The 19,892-nt window shown below is 46.4% G+C and overlaps 1 protein-coding gene across 3 annotated transcripts in view; it reads left to right on the top strand.

The window, feature by feature from the left end:
* The first annotated feature begins 1,671 nt into the window (after positions 1 to 1,671).
* LOC149352619 (sushi, von Willebrand factor type A, EGF and pentraxin domain-containing protein 1-like) overlaps positions 1,672 to 19,892 on the top strand; it is a 261,506-nt gene continuing 243,285 nt past the window's right edge. For all 3 annotated transcript variants that reach the window (XM_089581812.1, XM_089581813.1, XM_089581811.1), the window contains exons 1-3: positions 1,672 to 1,811; positions 8,429 to 8,519; positions 14,570 to 14,682. In XM_089581812.1, the coding sequence (XP_089437938.1) occupies positions 1,742 to 1,811; positions 8,429 to 8,519; positions 14,570 to 14,682 (274 nt within the window). In that variant the 5' untranslated portion in view covers positions 1,672 to 1,741. The remainder of the gene's footprint in view (positions 1,812 to 8,428; positions 8,520 to 14,569; positions 14,683 to 19,892) is intronic.

Here is a 19,892-nt window from a genome sequence, read left to right as displayed (position 1 = left end):
AAGGCGGACAAAGAACGACAAATGTACAAGAGAAACTAATTAATACAGGATGAGTTACAAGGCAATGATTAAAAAGAAACTATTGTAGACGGGAAAAATTAAAGGCAAAAATATACATAGCACATACATGGTACCTGTTAGTAGCATGAATGGAGGACATATGGCAAATACTAATCTAAGAAAAAATGGAGGGGTCATATTAGAATAGTCAGTCGCTGTAAAAGTTGTAAGACGCACAAAGAACCAAAACAAAACGCAATAGCAACGAAGAAACTGAAATACACTGCTATGTCGCGTTCTCTTGTAAGTGGGAAAAGTCTTTCGTGCGTGCACGTTGCCGTGCAACTTTCAACGGATGACCGATGCGGTGAGACGGGAATTGTGAGAGTGCACAGATGTGCACAGATCTGGAAAGCTTGGTTTGATTGGTTTGATTCATAGGGTTTTAACGTCCCAAAGTGGCTCAGTCTATGAGACACACCGTACTGAGAGGCTCCGAAAATTTTGACCACTGAGGTTCTTTCAATTCTATTAACATTTCACAGTACACAGAGGCCTATAAAATTTCGCCTTCATCGAAATGTGACAGACAAAGCCGGGATCGAGCACGCGTCCTTCAAATCATCACCGGAGTGCCGTAACCACTGTGCCACCGCGGCGGCTAAAAATTGGGATGTAGATAAAGGCCTGAATGCAGCGAAATGGCAGGCAGCTGCCGCACATTCTAGCCATTAGCTGTAATACCTAGATGAATGGACTCCATTTTGCAGGTAGATATCCCCAGGTCGTGATTAGCATCCCGTTAATATCCCTCGACAGCACACTGTATAATAGTGATATCTTGTCTTCACTTATAGGGCATAAAACTTTGCGGCTAACGAAAAGGTTTGACATAAAGTCGCGGGCAACAAACTCCGAAATGTAAAGCAAAATTATTGGAGGAACGTCAGGAGACAGGAATAGAGGAAAGCGGGTTTCATTTATTTATTCGTTAAAAGGTCTCTTGTTGAGACGCTACATGAACCAGTAGGAATTTCAAGGCAAAAAAAAAACAATAAAAGTTAGATTGAAAGGTTTTAGGTGAGCCGCTTGAATTCTAGTGGGTCATTGAAGGTGCCAACTTAGGTTGGCAGGCTATTCTGGTCGCATGATGTGCGCAGCAAGAATGACTGCTGTAAATTCGGGGAATGCACTTGTGGGAGTTAAACTATTACGGTGGCTGGAACTGGCGATGCGGAGGCTTTTTTACGTAGGGGCTATCCGAAAGCAACGAACTGAAAATGTGTGCAAAGGTTACGGCTTGTTATTGCACGGCGTAAAGCAAGAGCGGGAGAATATACGTGAGCTTTTAGTGCTGTGATGCTTGAATTCTAGGAATAATGAGAGAGAATGAATCTTCTGCGTGTCTGAACCGACTAGAAGGCGTTAGCAAGATTTCAAGCTGTCTTCTGCGTTTCAAGGCCATTAGCGTGGTCTGATAAGAAGTTCCCCCTCTTAACAGCTGCCATCGGGTAGAGTCGTTGCCCCAGATTGCTCGATGCAAAAGCGGAACCAACGGTATGAAATGAGAGCTGAAGTGGCGGTAACATCCCGTCGGGCATTCATTATCTCGACTTCGAGGCGAGTCAAGTTTCGCTGCTCCGCGTCGCGGACCGTCGGGGAAAACACCGCTCAAGGAACACGGATCGCATTCGCGAGCTACTCTTGCGGCGATCTTCACGGTGCGAGGCCACGCAAAAGCATGAAGCCCCCATTGCTTCTCGCCATGGCAGCCGTGTTATGCGCCAGATCAGCGCTTTGCCATGAAACCAGTAAGTGGCACGTCGTTCATCCTTGTTTCATGCTCATTATGTTTGCAGCGTGCACTTGCTTACGCCGCGGTAATTGCTTTTTCGACGGCTGCGCAAAAAGTCGGCTTTTCTAGCGAACTCATAACTAAGTGAAAACGATGAGCGAAAATTTGGCTGTGGCCTGCACACACGCACCGCAGGTTCTCAGAGCATTTTGTGAAGCGCATCGACCCCTGGTGCTCCCGCTTTTGCCTCAATCTTCTCGTTCAGTGATAGAAATCAGATGTGAGCTACACAAAGTGGATGTAGAGATGTAGCGCTGCTTGCATAAAAGCCCATGCGTTAAAACATGCGGCTTTTCCTGCTGATCGAGCCAGCGCCGTCTTCGAAGGGTGAGGCGAACTAAACAATAACGCCGTAACTAAAAACCGAAAAAGTTCGTGACCTCCTAACCATGCGTTCTTGGGAGGTAAAAATAAATCTTCGAACGCTTCGATGTTCTTTGCGACACACGAGACAAGGGCCAAGACGACGAGTGTCGACTTCAAACGCCATTTTTCGACAGTCCGTTCTGGTTGTGTCCTCTTCCTTTGCCCTCGCCTCGTCTGTGACACTGAATTGAAAGGTGTGAACGTGCCAGCAGGGCCAGCCATTGGTCTTAATACCCGAGAGGGACATTTTTAGGTGTATTTATAGCATTCTTGGGAGCTGTTTTTCCGCACTGAAATTTGCGAGCAATGTGTTGTGACACAATTGTGTTGATGGAGTGGTGGACTTTTGCTCCCATAAAGAGACAAGAGTGGAAATTTGTTATAAAAGTCTGTTTATTCGTTGAATAGCTCAACACAAACTTAGGCAATGATTCACCCGTTAGACAACCCATTAGACAAGTTGCATGTGCAGAGAATAAGCTAGTTGCCTGTTGTGCCTAAATGAAATAAGAGTTCTGCAAAAAACGCGGCACTTTCCCAGCGATTTAACAGCTCCCTTTTAGAACTTAATGAGGGCAGACGTTTCCGTCGATACAATCAAAACCTACGCAGACCGGATGAAACACGCAACGAAGCGCCCACACGATGAGACTACCAGGAGACTGCCAGCGAAGACTTCGATAGAACAACTGACCTCATTACAGAGTGCTCTGAGCCTAACGCCCAAAGCACTTGAGCATCGGAGATTTTATGAAGGCCATGGCGTGTGACACACGACACCCTCTTCGCACATTTATGGTAGTAAAGCAATATAAAAAAGTAGTATTCTATAAACATCACATCTACAAAACTTAATTTGTACAGTCCCTCATAGCTTGTGTCGCTTTGGGGTGTTAAACCCGCATGAACCACAAACCATCAATTTGCAGAAAATCCTTTTCAGTTGCAATTTTCAGTGCGCAGTAATATGTGTGTAACATAAACGTTCAAGACTGCGTTCACTTAGTGTTACCAAAGGATAGGGCGATAGATTTCTGCATTATCAAAGCGTTCCCCAATATTTAGAGGGATATAAAGCAAATGTACTCTTCAAATCACTGCCAAGTGCACGTTGATCGTACCGTTTCTTCACTACGAGAATATAACACTCATGACATATTTCACTCAGTACTGTCAACATAAAGCACTATCGTTCTGTCCGAAAGCAGGTGCTATGGAATTAACAGAATTCACTACGGCAGATTCGCTTTCGTAGTAACTACCCAGGGATTATCTGTCAGTCACATGTGGCTCCTCCCACACAGATGTTACAAATTCAAGCTGGTATAATCACTAAGTGGCAACGGCACACCACAATACCAAAGCGACTATAACACTCTAACGTTGAAATGTGGTGCTAGCAGAGCAGTTCTCATTTTCCAGTTTCCCACGGAGCACCAGTTGTTCGCAAGCTGTGCGCTATAAGTCTCGATTTGCACCGTCTTTACGAAGGCAACCGCATCAAAACCATGCGCCTGGATCTGTAGCTTGTACAGTAAAAAACAAGTGCGCACACATAGCCAACGAGATCATAGCACTAGGACAAAGAGTAACGAAGTACTTGAAATTAATGCTGATGAAAGGCGAGCAGCCGCATGCAGATGACGAGATACGCCGGCTATGGACGGCAGTAGCCGGCAGCCAGCGGGAAGTATAAGAGGCGCTGCCCGCTGCTGTGAGGGGATGCGAACATAAATATTTCTTTTTTTTATATATAAAAAAGAGCTGTACATTCAAATCAAATGCACAGAACCAAAACATTTTAGGAGCCAGTAACAGCAGTGGTGTCCTAAATGGTGAAAAGACCACAGATGTGTCACTAATTATTGTTTACTTATTTCTGTTGCCGTCATCGACAATTTTGCCGCTTCAGTTCCAGTTGATGTCACTGGCACTTGGTTCTCTATCGCCACCAAGCACCGACTACACGACTAGTGTAAATTGATTTTCAGTTACACTTCAAGCGCAAGCGCGCCGTTCTGCAGCCCAGCGCCTTGCGCATAGAAGCAATGTATTAAAATGGCCTCCGGCTCCGACCGCAATAGTTCGTCGGCATGTGTGTTTTACAGCGACAGCTCTTAAGCGCCCGTTACTGGCCTTGGCTTCGTCGTTGCCGTAGTATTAGCAGTATGTAGTATCTTCTCGTCGGTGTAACCGGTGGGCGCGTTGCCGTGGATACCACTTGGAGTATGGTTACCTTGGAAGGAGGAGGATATCACGTGAGTGGAGAAATGCGTAACTGGTGGGTGGGAATTACCACCGAAAATATCCGGAGAGTGATTATGGTGAAAGTAGGAGGGTACGGCGAGAGTGTAAAAAGACGCAACCGGTGAGTGGTTTCCACGGGAACTAGCCGCAGGGAGCCTACGCTGAAAACAGGAGGAGTGTTACTGTGGAAGGAGGACGATATGGCGAGAGCGGTGGAATCCCCAATCGGAGGATGGTTACCGTTGAAGGAGGGCATGGCAAAAACGGAGGAATCTAGAACCGGAGGGTTTTTACAATTGAAGGAAGAGGATATGGCGAGAGCGGTGGAATCCCCGACCGGAGGATGGTTATCGTTGAAGGAGCGTATGGCGAGAACGGCGTAATCCCGAACCGGTGGATTGTAACAGTGGAAAGACCAAGATATGTAGAGAGCGAAGGAATCCCCAACCGGAGGATGGTTACCGTTGAAGGAAAGTATGGCGAGAACGGAGGAATCCCGAACCGGAGGGTGGTTACTGTGGAAGGAGGTAAGTACTCCGAGAGCGGTGGAATACCCAACCGGAGGGTGGTCACCGTTGAAGGAGAGTATGGCGAGAACGGAGGAATCCTGAACAGGAGGATTGTTACAGTGGAAGTAGGAGGGCATGGCGAGAGCGAAGAAATCCCCAACCGGAGGGTGGTTACTATGGAAGGAGGAGAGTACCGCGAGAATGATAGAATCTCCAACCGGAGGATGGTTACCGTTGAAGGAGGGTATGGCGAGAACGGAGGAATCTCGAACAGGAGGATTGTTACAGTGGAAGGAGGAGGGTAGGACGAGAGCGGAGCAAGGACGGAAAGATGAGAGGATGCCTGCCGCGGAAGGAGGGGGCACTGCGAGAGCGATGGAATTCCCAACCGGAGGATGGTTACCGTTGAAGGAGGGTATGGCGAGAATGGAGGAATCCCGAACCAAGGCATTGTTACAGTAGAAGGAGGAGCATATGGTGAGAGCGATGGAATCCCCAATCGGAGGATGGTTACCATTGAATGAGGGTATGGCGAGAACGGAGGAATCTCGAACCGGAGGATTGTTACAGTGGAAGTAGGAGGACATGACGAGAGCGAAGAAATCCCCAACCGGAGGGTGGTTACTATGGAAGGAGGAGAGTACCGCGAGAGCGATGGAATCCCCAACCGGAGGATGGTTACCGTTGAAGGAGGGTATCGAGAGAATAGAGGAATCTCCTACTGGAGGATTGTTACACTGGAAGGAGGAGGGTAGGACGAGAGCGGAGCAAGGACGGAAAGGTGAGAGGATGGCTGCCGCGGAAGGAGGGGGCACTGCAAGAGCGATGGAATTCCCAACCGGAGGATGGTTACCGTTGAAGGAGGGTATGGCGAGAAGGAGGAATCCCGAACCAGGGGATTGTTACAGTAGGAGGAGGAGCATATGGCGAAAGCGATGGAATCCCCAACCGGAGGATGGTTACCGTTGAAGGAGGGTATGGCGAGAACGGAGGAATCTCGATCCGGAGGATTGTTACAGTGGAAGGGGGAGGGTATGGCGAGAACGGAGGAATCTCAAACCGGAGGATTGTTACAGTGGAAGCAGGAGGCTATGGCGAGAGCCTAGGAATCCCCGAGCGGATGATGGTTACCGCTGAAGGAGGGTGTGGCGAGAACGGCGAAATCCCGCACCGGGGGATTGTTACAGTGGAAGCAGGAGGATATGGCGAGAGCGATGAAATCCCCAACCGGAGGACGGTTACCATTGAAACAGGGTATGGCGAGAAGGGAGGAATCTCTAACCGGAGGATTGTTACAGTGGAAGGAGGAGGGTATGGCGAGAATGAAGGAATCTCGAACCGGATGATAGTTACAGTGGAAGGAGGAGGGTAGGGCGAGAGCGAAGGAACCCCCAACCGGAGGGTGGTTTGGAAGGAGGAGAGTACTGCGAGAGCGATGGAATCAACAACTGGAGGATGGTTACCGTTGAAGGAGGATATGGCGAGAACAGCGAAATCCGGTATCAGAGGATGGTTACAGTGGAAGGAGGAGGATATCGTGCGAGGGAAGGAATTGCTAACCGGAGGCTGGTTACTGTGGAAGGAGGAGAGTAATGCGAGAGCGATAGAATACCCAAACGGAGAATGGTTACCATTGAAGTTGGGTATGGCGAGAACGAAGGAATCTCGAACCGGAGAATGGTTACAGTGGAAGAAGGAGGGTAGGGCGAGAGCGAAGGATTCCCCAACCGGGGGGGTTGTTACTGTGGGAGGAGGAGAGTACCGCGAGAGCGATGGAATCCCCAACCGGAGGATGGTTACCGTTGAAGAAGGATATGGCGAGAACGGTGAAATCCCATATCAGAGGATTGTTACAGCGGAAGGAGGAGGATATGGCGAGACCGAAGGAAATCCCTTCCAGAGGGTGGTTACTGTGGAAGGAGGAGAGTACGGCGAGAGTGATCGATTTCCCAACTGGAGGATGGTTACCGTTGAAGGAGGGTATGGCGAGAATGGAGAAATCTCGAACCGGAGGATTGTTACAGTGGGAGGAGGAGGGTATGGAGAGAGCGGATAAATCCGTAACGAGCAACGAGAAGAAAAACTGAGAAAAAACTGTCATTTTTTTTAAAACCAATTGAACAACTGAAAAAAATTTGTATCGGTTGCACGTTGTTAAAGCTAGTGGGCGTTAAAGCAGGTGTTCATTCTTCAGTTTGGGGGGACACTGAAACTCCGCCTTAAGGCTATGACGGGATAGCAGTGGGTTAGAGCCCATATATGCAGAATTGGTAATTCTCTACTTAACATTCACAGATGACGGCGAGTCCTCATGCCACTACCAGCGCAGTGGCCCAGCGGTTAAGCTATGCGCCTCTGCACTGGCAGGTGGCTGTTACTGTCACAGCCACTGGTAAGGATTGTGCGATTTATGTTGCTCTTCTCGAGCAACCTCTCGAGCAGCTGGCACGACGCTCCTCCGAACTTAACCGGGCTTACCCGAGTTACTATCCGAGCTTAACTCGGGTAAGCTCGAGTGGTAACTCGGGTTTCTAGGCAACAGCACAAGATCATGAGTACGGTGAGCGGTGAATTTACGTACGGCGGCAAGGTTCTTGGCCGGTGTTGGTGAGCGTGTGAATGCTTTCGCTCTAAAACGCAGTATTCAAACAACTTAATCGGCGCACAGAGGGGAGCATCGCAGCGCAGCTAGCAATTTCGAGGTGCAGTCCACACTTACGGCCTAACACCATCCAAGCCAAACACGAAACTTTGTCTTCCCGGCATTCCCGCGGTCGATGAAGTTTTCTTTAAGAAACTCGCATGGAATGGACCGCCAACGTGCGCCATAGGTATTATTCAGAAACTCTATGATCAGATGATCAGAGTGGCTTGTATCACGCCGAAGCGGCTATCGCTAGCAACCTCATGACCGAGTTATTCAGCCGTCCGGGCATCATCATTGGATAGAGAGAGGAGGCGGTTGGCTAAAGAAGACAAAACGGCAGCGTCATCTCACTCGCTGCACCCGCGGTCGCGGGGAGCGTGTGTATGAAAATCAGGCGGCTAGCTCCGCGCCGGCGCTAGGCAGGGATCGCGAAGCCGATATGTCGAGCGACGAAACTACGAACGCAGCGCACACGTCAGCAGTTTAACGCGGCCGCTGCTAGACGCCCCTGGCTGCACAGAGGGCGACTCCTTCTAGTGTCCGCGTTTTATTCCGGCCCTATGGCAGACTCCAACTGCACGGTGCAGGCAAGAACGAACAAGGTAAGCGAATTCAAGCGAATTCAAGAGCCAATTCATGCCAGTTCCAGACCATCTACTTCTTTTTTTTTGCTCGGTGTGCGCCCTTTTTGCGCGGTGTAAAGCAACTTTTTGACGTAACAGTTACAAGAGAACCGTTTTTAAAGATCATCACTTCCCAAGAACTGCTGCTGTGCGCGTGTGAACCGCTGTTCTTGCCGTGCAGTGTGTCCGGAGCCACCAAGCCTGCAAATCCACGACCAAGTGCAGCAAGAAGGCGAGTTCCAGGAACAGGTTCCCGTAGGCACCACGCTGACGTAACTATACATTTTATTTTTTTTATTTGTTATTCAAAGTGCCGCCGAAGGCCCTCATTCGAGAGTATTACATGGGGGGTGGGGAAGGGAAACTAGTACAAGGCATTGGTTAAAAGTTATAAAAATGTACTAAAATAAAACAGAAATCATAAATATTAATGAAAACTAGGCATCCACAAAAAGAGTCAGAACAATGCACATTGCAGCAAAATTTTAGGAATAAATAAAAGTACATCAAGAAAAAGACACCGCCGGAAAAAGTTTCCTGAAGTATAAATAAAAATAAAAAATAAAAATAAAAGGTGGAAGAAAGTACGCTGAAAACAAAATAAATAAGACCATTTTAGTTGTTGAAACTTGAGTGAATAAGGTGCTGGAGCTTATTTAGGATAGATTCTGTGGCAATGTCTGATGGTAAAGCGTTCCATTAGGTTATTGTGCGTGGTACAAAATACTAAACATAATGAGATGAGTGGCAGTTCACATAAGGATGATCAACTTTGTAAGGATGATCACGGCGTGCAAAGGAATTCACGTGTGAAGGGAAGGATAACGCTTATGAAAAGTGATAGGCGAATAATTTTGCGGCGCAGTGCTGTGTTATCTAACTTGACTTTGGACTTCAATAAGTTGACGCTGGTGTAATATGAATAATCAGGAAAGATGAATCGCACAGCACGGTTTTGCAGGGCTTTGACGTTACTGATGATGTAAGTTTGACGATGATCCCAAATGGCAAACGCGTATTCGTGTTTCGGACGGATTGCTCTGGTATACGCTAGTTTTTTTACATGTGTTGCGGCCTCTATTAAATTATATTTGAGAAGTCCGAAAGTACGATTAGCGAAGGCCAGAGGGAGTTTAATATAATGATTCCATGATAAGTCGCACTGAAGGTCAATACCAAGATACTTCTAACTTGCGGTGAATCCTACACTATTGCTATCAAGAGAGTAGATAGTAGGAATACGTGCCATGTTGGCGAAAAACATGCGCTTAGTTTTGGAAGTATTTAACGGATTCAACCAAATAGAACACCATGTGCTTATCGCTTCTGGATCAGACTGCAGTAATTGGCTATCAATGTTACAGGTTATACATCGATAAAGCACACAATCGTCAGCAAATAGTCTGATTCTAGACGTCACGCAACTGGGTAAATCATTAATATAAATGATAAAAAGTAAAGGTCCCAGTACACTGCCTTGTGGGACTCCAGACGTAACATTAGCATGACATGAGTTAGAGTTGTTAACTGATGTGAAGTGAATTCTAGATGAGAAGAAATCTGCTATCCATGCAATAATATTAAGGTGAAGGTTCAGTTGTGAAAGTTTAAGTAACAACCTTTGGTGGGGAATGCGATCAAATGCTTTAGAAAAATCTAAAATATATCGTCAACCAGCGTCGATGAGTGCTTGTATGTCGTTAATAAAACCACCGAGTCGGGTGTCGCATGAGCAGCCCTTGCGAAAACCGTGCTGAGGATCGAAGATAATGTTATGATCTTCAAGGTAGTTGATGACCTGAGTATGTATGATATGCTCGAATAATTTAAAAACTCTATTTGGTAAGGAGATGGCACAATAGCTAATGGGAGAAGCACGATCACCTGATTTGAAAATGGGTATTATCTTGCTATGCGCCAGTCGTAGGAATGGTGCCAGTTGATAGCGACTAGGAAAATAAGACGGTTAACATGCAACAAATACTATGTGATGTATTCCTTAAAATTTTATTATTGAAACCCAGATAGTCTGCGCTAGAAGGTGTAGAGTTAAAACATCAGGCTCACTGATTACTATCTCGTCCATGGTTAGTCCCACTAATGCGCTTAACTTAGGCGAGGAAGGAATGTCTTTATCAGTAAACACAGGTACAAACGCAGGATTAAGAAGTTCAGCGCACCTTGAATTAGGGATAAGAACACCAATAAAATCTGTAAGAATGATGTCAGGAAAAATTACTGGGTTTACCACACGCCGAAAACGCCGAATATTATTTTTCAACATGGAACCCAAGCCGCGAGAAAAAAAGTTGTGCCGAGTAGATTTTAATAGTGCCTTATAATCCTTTTCACACGCTCTGTATTTATCATGTGAACTCACAAAACCATTCAGTTTTGCCTGTCTGTATAGTTTTTCTTCTTGTTGTTCAGCCGCCGAAGACGGTTGGTAAACTAACGAGAACTATCACCAGTAATGGTTACCATGGGAATGAACTGCTCGATGAGATCACTGAGGGCAGTTATAGAAAGTATCCAGTTCTGTTCTATAGAGCGAGAGAAGAAGTCATGCAAAAAGTTATCAGAAAACTTTAATAATTCTGTGTTAATTGCAACAAAATTCGCTTTGCCGTACCATCTTAATTTCTCTTTAGTAATTAACTTTTCACTAGCGCAAAATTTAATGCACCCGGTGATAACATCATGGTCAGAGATGCCTTCCTCATGAGTTATGCCGGAAAATATATCAGGTTTGTTTTTGAGAACTAAGTCAAATACGTTGGCAGAGGCTTTAGTTGATCGTGTCAGTTGATTAATGTGTTGTGTTAACGAAAAATCAAGGCAAGTTGTGAGAAAAGAATGTGCTGCTGCATCTGTGGCCGCTACGGAAAGTGTTGAGGAATTAACGCTTGGAAAAGTAAAATCTCCAAATATATTAACAGCCGAATCGGGGAACCGCGCATACATTTCCTTCAGCACCCGATGATATTCATCTGAAAACGCACCAAACATGTCTGGCGGACGGTAGAAAACGCCGATGATAACACGAACGAATTCAAGCACATGCCACGAAGGAATCGATAACGACAGGTGTGGCAATGAATCATTCCTTTATCGCGATGAAAACACCGGCCCTCCCCCCCCCCCCCCCCCCTTCGGAACTGTCTATCATAACGAAAGAACTTGAAATTGCATATACTGGTAGAGATCCTGACATAATGAATAATGTCGTTCGGCTACGTCTCAGTATCAGTAAAGAAGCTTCACATGAATCGATGAAAGGTGATAGTGCTATACCATTGGCTACAACACTTCTAATGTTGGTGCATAAAAACAGACATTCGTTATCGTTATCACAATGCAATTTGGCAGGTGAGGGTGGTAGATGAACCTGGGTTTTCGGAAACGGAGGGTGGACGTCATTCGTCATCCTCACGCCCTCATAGCAGAAGGGCTCGACATTAATTGGCGTTCCACACATAGAGACCATCATTAATAAAGAGCTTGTTGAAAACAAGTCGAACTTTATCCCCATCTTTCTTACTAGGTTTTAAGAACTGAAGAAGCATCAGTAGCTTTTCGCGAAAGGCTTCGGAGTAATCGTGCGAGATACTTAAGTTGATGTTTTTGATATTATAGCTGCGGCTCATGACTAAGTCAACATCTCTTTCATTAAAGAATTTAGCTATGATATGCCGCTTTTTGTCGGAAAAAGAGCGGTACACACGATGCGCTCTGGAAACATTTTCTACAGTAAGCAGAAGTTTTTCTTTACAAAAGTCATTTACATGACGTTCAGACACTTACCAAGTTTCCGGCTTCTCTGGATCAGCTATACTGTGAAATAGAAGACTGGACCGCCTAGAGCGATTTTCAACGTCATCAATTTTTTCTTGTACAACTGCAAGACCCTTGCCACTGTTCACCACGGACTCAGCAGATGGTGCGGTTGCAAATTTCTGCTCAAAATCGTGAACTCGCTTTCACAGTTTCTCTAAATCAAGTTTTAGGCCTCCGTGAATCTGAACTACTTTGCTGACAGATTCTTGAAGGACTGCATTGATAGCTTCAAGGGGTAAGATAGAACCGGCCACAAGGTCAAGCTTTTCCACTTGAGCCTTAGTCATGGGTCCCGGGTTTGTCTCGACATCTGCTCCCAAAACTAGCAGACACCATAAATATGATACACAAGCGCGGCAACCTTTCAAAACATAAGGTGGCCACGACTCCACTAAAAGACAGACATCATCGTCATGGTAAGAATAAGGGTCATAGTAACCAACATGTAGAAACATGAGTGGTGAGCACAGGATCGCAGTGGCGGTGCCATAGCCCAGAGGGGCGTCGAAATGCGCGCACTTTTGTACCGCCTGATCAGCACTCACAGTCCCGCGTTGCCAGACGGAATCGAGAACTGCGTCCGGAAGTGGCGGAGCATCCAGAAAAGGCGAAACAGGCAAAACAACTTGTTGATAGGCCGCAGTCGGTTGACGAAAGCGCACCGAGCTGCGAGCTTGTATCGTTGAGCCATTCCATAATTCCAGAATATCATAAAATTTCAGTGGAAGTTGCAGTAACGTTACGTGTTGCATTAGAACGTTAGGCTAATTTTAAAAATTAACAAATAACTTTTCATGGTGAGAGGTAAACATTAGTTTAGCATTACAACTGAACATGCTGATGCTGTGAACCATTTTTTAAATTTTAAAATCATAACTGTGAAACAACACTGCAAATTGTAATGTTATTATAATATTCAAATAATGACCATAACACAACTGCAAATTTTTTCAAGCATTGTGTCTCACTGAAGATGTTTTTCAACTGCAAGAATCTGAAGTTAAACGTCTAAGCTGATGCCTACCGCTGTTTGCTGTTTGCCTACCGGGCAAACGGTTCTTGGGCCCCACCTTGTATAAAGAAAAACAACACAAGCTTGTGCAATGGCGTCGTTTGGCCACTGCTGCCCTTGCGCATGAAAATTCAAATTCATCAACATTCCGCTACCATCGATGCTTTTCAACTTGCTCAATTGTCAGTTGTGATGTGGACCACTCTTTCATTGTATATTTATAGCGTTTGCTTTAGTTTTTTTTTTACTCCCACTTAAGCACGGCGTCTTGAGCAAGTACAGGCGTTTTTGCCGTAAGATAGCGGATTGTGCAAGCGCCAAGGAAACGTCATCTTGCGTCTGCGGGAATGTTCAGTGGACTGAAATTCGAAAGTGCTTAATTATACCATCCGATCTATTCTGACTCGCGCCTTGGTTCCACCAACATAGAGGGCACTAAAAATATCCTCTTTTATTCGAAATGCGCAAAATTAGCGAAAAGGTTTGGTGTCCTGAGATTTCGAATTTTGGAAATGGGCTGCGCAATCCTCACCCCTCATGCTAGCCGTGTGACCAATTAGTTAGGGCTTTCAGCGTATACTGGGGCTTTCAGCGAGCACTTCAAAAAATTTTCAAAAAATAGGCTTTTTAGGGTAAAAATTTGGCTTTTGCGGCATAGTATTACCATTGTTAGCGGACACCAGAAAACCGGTGAGTCGTCTTAAGTAATGAGTTGCTTAAATAATTTTTTTAATAATTAACTTTTTAACTAGTTTTGTTAGGCGGTGTTGCTATTATAGATTTGTAGCCGAGCGTTAGTATTAGCCATAGCACTTTTTAGAATCTCGAAAACTCAATTACCGTTGGCGCTGTGGCTCGACAAAATTGGGCTTTTTCGAGTAGTTACGTGCATTGGAGGGGTTGGTTTGCCTGCATGCTTTCGAAAGCGCAAGTTTTTTTGAGCCATAGCGGCGAAGGTAATTGCGTTTTCGGGGTTTTAAAAACTGACATGGCTATTTCTAACGACCGGCTGTAAATTTCTGACTGCAACCAGTCACCTATGCGTGATACTTTAAAAGTAAGTCATCAGAAATCATTTAATCAGCTTACTACTTAAGGCAATTAACCGGCTTTCCGGTGTCTGCGAACACTGGTAATATTATGCCCCAAAAGCCATACTTTTACCCCAAAAAGCCGATTTTTGAAAATTTTTGAAAGTATTTCCTGAGACACCTGGTATAGTAAACATTTTATCCGTTGCAGATCCACGACAGCACTTTATTATGAAATTGTGCCGCATTGAGTGAAATTATTTATGTGCGAACCATGTTCGCACTGTGAGCTGGACTGCGTAGCTCGAGTAGCTCGAAAATGCACGTCGAGCAAACGCACCTGAAGAGTTGAGTTTGCTGAGAACGAACCATTGCAGTGTGTCGAGTCAGCTGTATGGTTCCCACCCTGTCATGGTTGTCAGTGCTCTCTTGCGTTGCACAGGTACCGTTGTGGGCCGGGATACACCCCGATGGAGGGCGGTACGTGGAATGCAACCTGCCTCCAGAGAGAAAACGGGTCACTGTACTGGGATATCGACCCGTTCGACTGCAAACGTAAGTAGGACATTTTTTTTATCATTGCTGGGTGCAGTGAGAGATCTCAGAGATATGTGTCCGGACCTTCTGTATCAAACAAACAGGAAAAAAAATCCAGAAAAAAAAGTTCCATGGCTCAGATTCAAACAAAGCAATTTCTCATGGGAAGCGAGTATGGAACCTGGTGGCCAGGACGAGTTTTATTTCTTTTCTTTTATTACGTGGAAGTACACCCACCCTGAGAGGATTCAAGCCCGACCTAACCAGGTCGTATGCCGCAACCCTTCATACACAGTCACACCAACATCGTGCTCTTGCTTTGCCCGCACATCAATATTCCGGGAGACACACACATGCATCGAGTAAAGGCAGCCATACAGGAGGTTGACCCTGCGCACCATAGCACACTGCCCTCTGAACAGACTTCGATGAACGGGGCGGCTCTGCGTGGGGATCTGTCATGCGGCTCTTGCGCAGGCTAAACAGTCCCATTAGCACTATAAAAGACCACATGGAACCTTATAACCTTTCATTGTAGGGAAAAATCTTATCGTATAGGGCATAATCTCAATGTCCTTTTTGAGCGACCGTTTAAAAATGTCCCCCCCCCCCAAAAAAAAACAAATAAAAAACGCCATCACTACAAACCTCAAAGCAATGATGAATAGTTTCTGGCTCCGGACGCAAGCGACAGTTTACAGACCATGTCACAAATGTCTCTTTTTCTCGATGCCACGTTTTGACAGGTAAGGTTGATCTGTCAAGTTTGACAGGCTGATGTTTGAAGGTTGAAGTTTGAGGTTCGTAAGGTTGAAGACGGGTTCCGTGTTACTTGATGGATAGAGGAGAACATAGTCTGCGCGGCAAGGCAGCAGCAGTGGCGGCGGAACTTTCCATGATACCATCCTAGGTGGCGTGAGTAAACAGAAGGTGGATGACGTATACAAACTGCGCCTCCGTTGACGCCATTGCAAGCTACCGCGCCCTCGCGCGTAAAATAACAGCGCGTCGCCTAGTAGTTCCGGCTCTGCGCCAGACATGGAAGGGGCAAAATAGCCAATGCCTTGGCGTGTCTTTAACAGTGTCTTAAACCCGACACTGTTACGAATAAAAGCAACGCAAGAAGCAGAATGATGTGGTGCGACAAGGCGGTGGTGGTAGCCGTTCCGCAGAAGCTAAGAGTGAATAAGAAGGCGTTTGCAATGGCCAAGAAAAGGTGTTTGCAGTGGATTGAAGAATAGCTATAGCAGTCGTTAGTGTGGTCATCTGCTTGCTAACGCGTCTAAACCTTACCTGTCATTTAAAAAAAAATCTTTCTTCAACCGTCGTGGTGGCGCAGTGGTTATCGTGCTCGGCTGCTGACCCGAAGCACGTGGGTTCGATCCCGGCCTCGGCGCTTGTATTTCAATGGCGGCGAAATGCTAGAGTACTGTGCACTGTGCGAAGCCAGTGTATGTTAAAGAACCACAGGCGGTCTAGATTACTGGAGCCCTCTATAACGGCGTCCCTTATACTCCCGGGTACATCGAAAGACCCAGGGCATACCATTAGGCGGCCACAATTTTTATTCTGAAGGGCGTGCCATGCAGTAAGATTCTACTCGTTTTTCTCGTGGAGCCAATGTATAAATGAAAGCCGATATTTGGGCTGGGGTGTTCGTATTGACAGCCGTAGCCTGGTTATTAATGGTACTCTGAGAGGTCGGACTGAAGTTAGCTTGTGCTGATAGATTACTGCATTCTGATGACAAAGACGCTACTTTCGCTGAAAATATAGTTTTGATAAGAAAGAAAAAGCGAGGAAATGAAATACAGGGGTCGTCATCACCAGCATGTTTGGCAAGTAAACTGCGGGGCGTCGTGGCAGTTTTTAACGCTGATCCTTGAGACTAGGCTACTCCGCCATTCACTTTAAAGCGTTTGTCACGGAGTTTTTTTCGAGTGGCGTGAAAACTTTTTAATTCAATTTTCTTAGCAATTGTAGCAGGATTTCCGGGGAAAGTAACTTAGCGAGAGCTAGCCAAAATGCCGGTCCGAGCTTCGGTCATCCAGCCAGCGATCTCGCGCCGCGCGCTAGCGGAGCGGCGGCCGGCGCTGCTCATCATCCTCTTTACAATTACCCCCAGGCTGAAGGCGAAGCCATCCTGGCGAGTCAGGGAGACGACAACACACACGGGTCATAGTACGGCTTCAGGCGTGACACATGAACAGTCTCGCGGCTGCGTCAGCGTTGATCTGTGGAGGGTGTCACCGGGTCGACAATGTAGTTGACCGGGGAAGTGCGCTCTGATGCGGTAAAATCCGCTTGGGGAGAAATTTGGAGGAAAGGCCAGGTGAGGTAGACGGCACGTGAAGCCGGACGAGAGAGCCGGGTAGAAAACTGTCAGCAGGGTGGCTTGTGTCGAAACGGAATTTTTGACGCCCCTGCTCGCCGGATGTTAACGACCAAGCGAGCTGACAGCACTCCTCGGCATGCTTGGAAGCCTCCGAAATAGTGGTGCGCTCAGACACGTCGGGCCGGTAAGGAAGTACTGTGCCAAGTGGTGAGGAAGGTTCTCGCCCGTACAATAAATGTATTTTGCTGCCGGACAAACACTAACGTCCCCAGAAAGGGCTATAAAATTGATTTTTTACTAATTATAAAACTTGGTTGCAGTCGTTATCAGTGTTCCTTTGCGCGCCAGTGATAAACCGAAGACTGAGCGTCGTGTAGTCGAAGCGCTTGTACCGACTGTATATCCAATTTTCTTCAGCTTTTTTATTCTATAATGAACTTGGCGCTGTGACTATCAACTTAAATTAATCATTGAAGGCTATTAGTGAGAAAGTAATGAAACGCCATGAAAAAAAAAGCTCACCTGCATAATCTGCGCCCCGTCTACTGGCGAAAAAATGGCATTTCATAATAATTGCACCTGTTGCGCCGAAGGTTTCTCTGACTAGTAAGGGATCTAAAGTCCAACGTTGCGAAACTTGGGGGCGCCATTATGTGATGCGCTGCGGACGATGCTTCCTATTTCATGTGCAAAATGTAGGTTGTTTCTCTTTGATACGGCCGTAGTTTTTTAAAAGTGTGAGCACTTAAAGTTTTCAGTGCGGATCTGTCAGTATTTTTTCGTCTTGCAGTTGCACAATTGTGAATCGTGTTCATGAACGGCAATAAATCCGCTACTTCATAGGCGGGTTATCCTACTACCCTGCAGGTAAGCGCAGCTAAAGCCGCACTGCGGTTAATGTCGCTCTCGTTTCTTAATGCGGAAGCCACCTTCTGCTCTAAGCATAGCGATTGGGGTGCGTCGACGTTTACCGCATGGAACTGCTTGGCATTTCGCATGCGTTATTCGCCTGCCTTCCCCATCCCCTCCTGCGTCCTGAATTTGGCATGTCTAACACACATTCCTTCCTTTTCGAATGAAAATTTTTACCTGCAGCGAGGGTAAAATTTTTCGCACGTAAAGAAAATGCCATGGAACGACTGAGAGCTTTGCGCTTTGTTCAATGAGACTTGCTCAGAGACAAAAATGACTGATAACCGGATAACCCGAAATATACTTAGAGTACTGATAGCGCAATATACCCAAAGCCGCTGTGAGCAGTGCTGGGATGGTTTAACCTTGTCGTTTAACATTACAGAAATATTTTAGCTTTCTCTGACCACACTGTTTTGTGTTTTCGTGCGACACGGAAGTACAGACCCTAGATGCTAGGAAGTACTTGAAGATAGGCTTGTTGGTGCGTATTTGTGAATACGTTATGCTGACGAGCGACAGGTCTTCAAGCATCCGTTTTATTTTAGGTCCAGCTCGGCACGGACCAAATTTACTGCTGATGAGGCCGCAATCAAACGCGAACACCATCTGTGAACACACCACAGTTACGCCTTTCTGCGTAGTAAGCACCTGGCATTGTTCATGCTTTTCTGCTACAGGTCTGGCGAAGTACATGTTCATCGACGAGTTTCGCATTGATGTCGTTTTACCTATATGCTTTAGGAATAACGAATAACAGTGCTCTGTTCTAATACATCCCTTCAGTGCACCCTTGAGGAAAAGTAAGATCTTTCTTTCCCCGCCAAATGCTTATGATGTGCAGTGGACCAGAACGTCGCATCGGCGCAAGTTGCATTTTCCCACCGCCAGGAACTTCGTAACGGGCTCAGCAAGAACAACTTCGCACTAATGTGTGACGTCGATCTTTGTGGTGTTAAGAGCCACTTGTGAACTTAGTTGTGAAACAAAGATAAGAAAACCTACACAAGGTCTGGACGCAATCTAAGTTCAAGTCAGGGAAGATGGGGATGTGTTTACTTGCTCCAAAGGCTCCGCTATCTGCAGGCTTGCAGCTCTACTGATAGCGACATGCTATAAAATCACCGTAAATGAAATCTTATCATACTGCTCCACTTATTTTTGTATTTTTGTTTTTATTTACAAATACTGCAGGCCCTTTTCGGGTTCTCATCTTTCCGTGCACTTGTGTTGTACGTCCCCAGAGACACTTAGAGTGAGGGGTGGTTGCGGCCTCGTTCACAAAGGAGATGCCCTCGACTCAGCCTGGCGAGCTGAGCCAGAAGCCACCTACCAAGTGGTAAGGGAGGTGGCCGTTTGGTGCCCAGCTTTCGCCTGTCCCAAGCCAGAGAATGGGTCGGAGCCAAAGGTTCACAAACAAAGTTTATACAGCAGAGAGACGACACAGAGGATTTCACAATCACTCGTACGGGCACGTACAAAGTGATTTGCAATACAATGCAATTCATGAGAAGTAACACTCGAGGAAGATTACAATGCAAGAAAAAGCCTTGCACCTGAAGTCCACTAATACAAGAGAGAGACAAAACAATAAGAGACAATTTGTTCACCGGTCACTGCGCTGGAGGAAGACGACGGAGTCGTCCGCAAGCCGGCGCACACTGTCTCGCTGGTCCGTGGCTGGGCGAGTGGTGTTGACCCGAGAGTGGAGCGGGCACGCTTCTCTGAAGCTTGAACGGCGGCCCGGGCTGACAGACAGTGGTCAACGCCCTTCACTTGGCAGCAGTGGCGAAAAACAGCTTTCATCGCGCTAAGCACTTTGCTGCGTTCTTTGGCGCAGGTTCACTTGCGTCATAGCTACGAACCTGGCTGTGCTTCCTGCCATCTGCGTGACCGCACGTGGGCAACTGATTGACTGCCCGGATTACAACGAAGAGCGATACCATGTCACACAGCGTATCCACTGTCCCCTTTCGTCTGC

Source organism: Amblyomma mixtum, chromosome 3, assembly GCF_055824585.1.
Source record: "Amblyomma mixtum isolate Tamu chromosome 3, ASM5582458v1, whole genome shotgun sequence".
Taxonomy (NCBI): domain Eukaryota; kingdom Metazoa; phylum Arthropoda; class Arachnida; order Ixodida; family Ixodidae; genus Amblyomma; species Amblyomma mixtum.
Note: the sequence above shows the minus strand (reverse complement) of the source record. Positions and strands in the feature narration are given on the sequence as shown.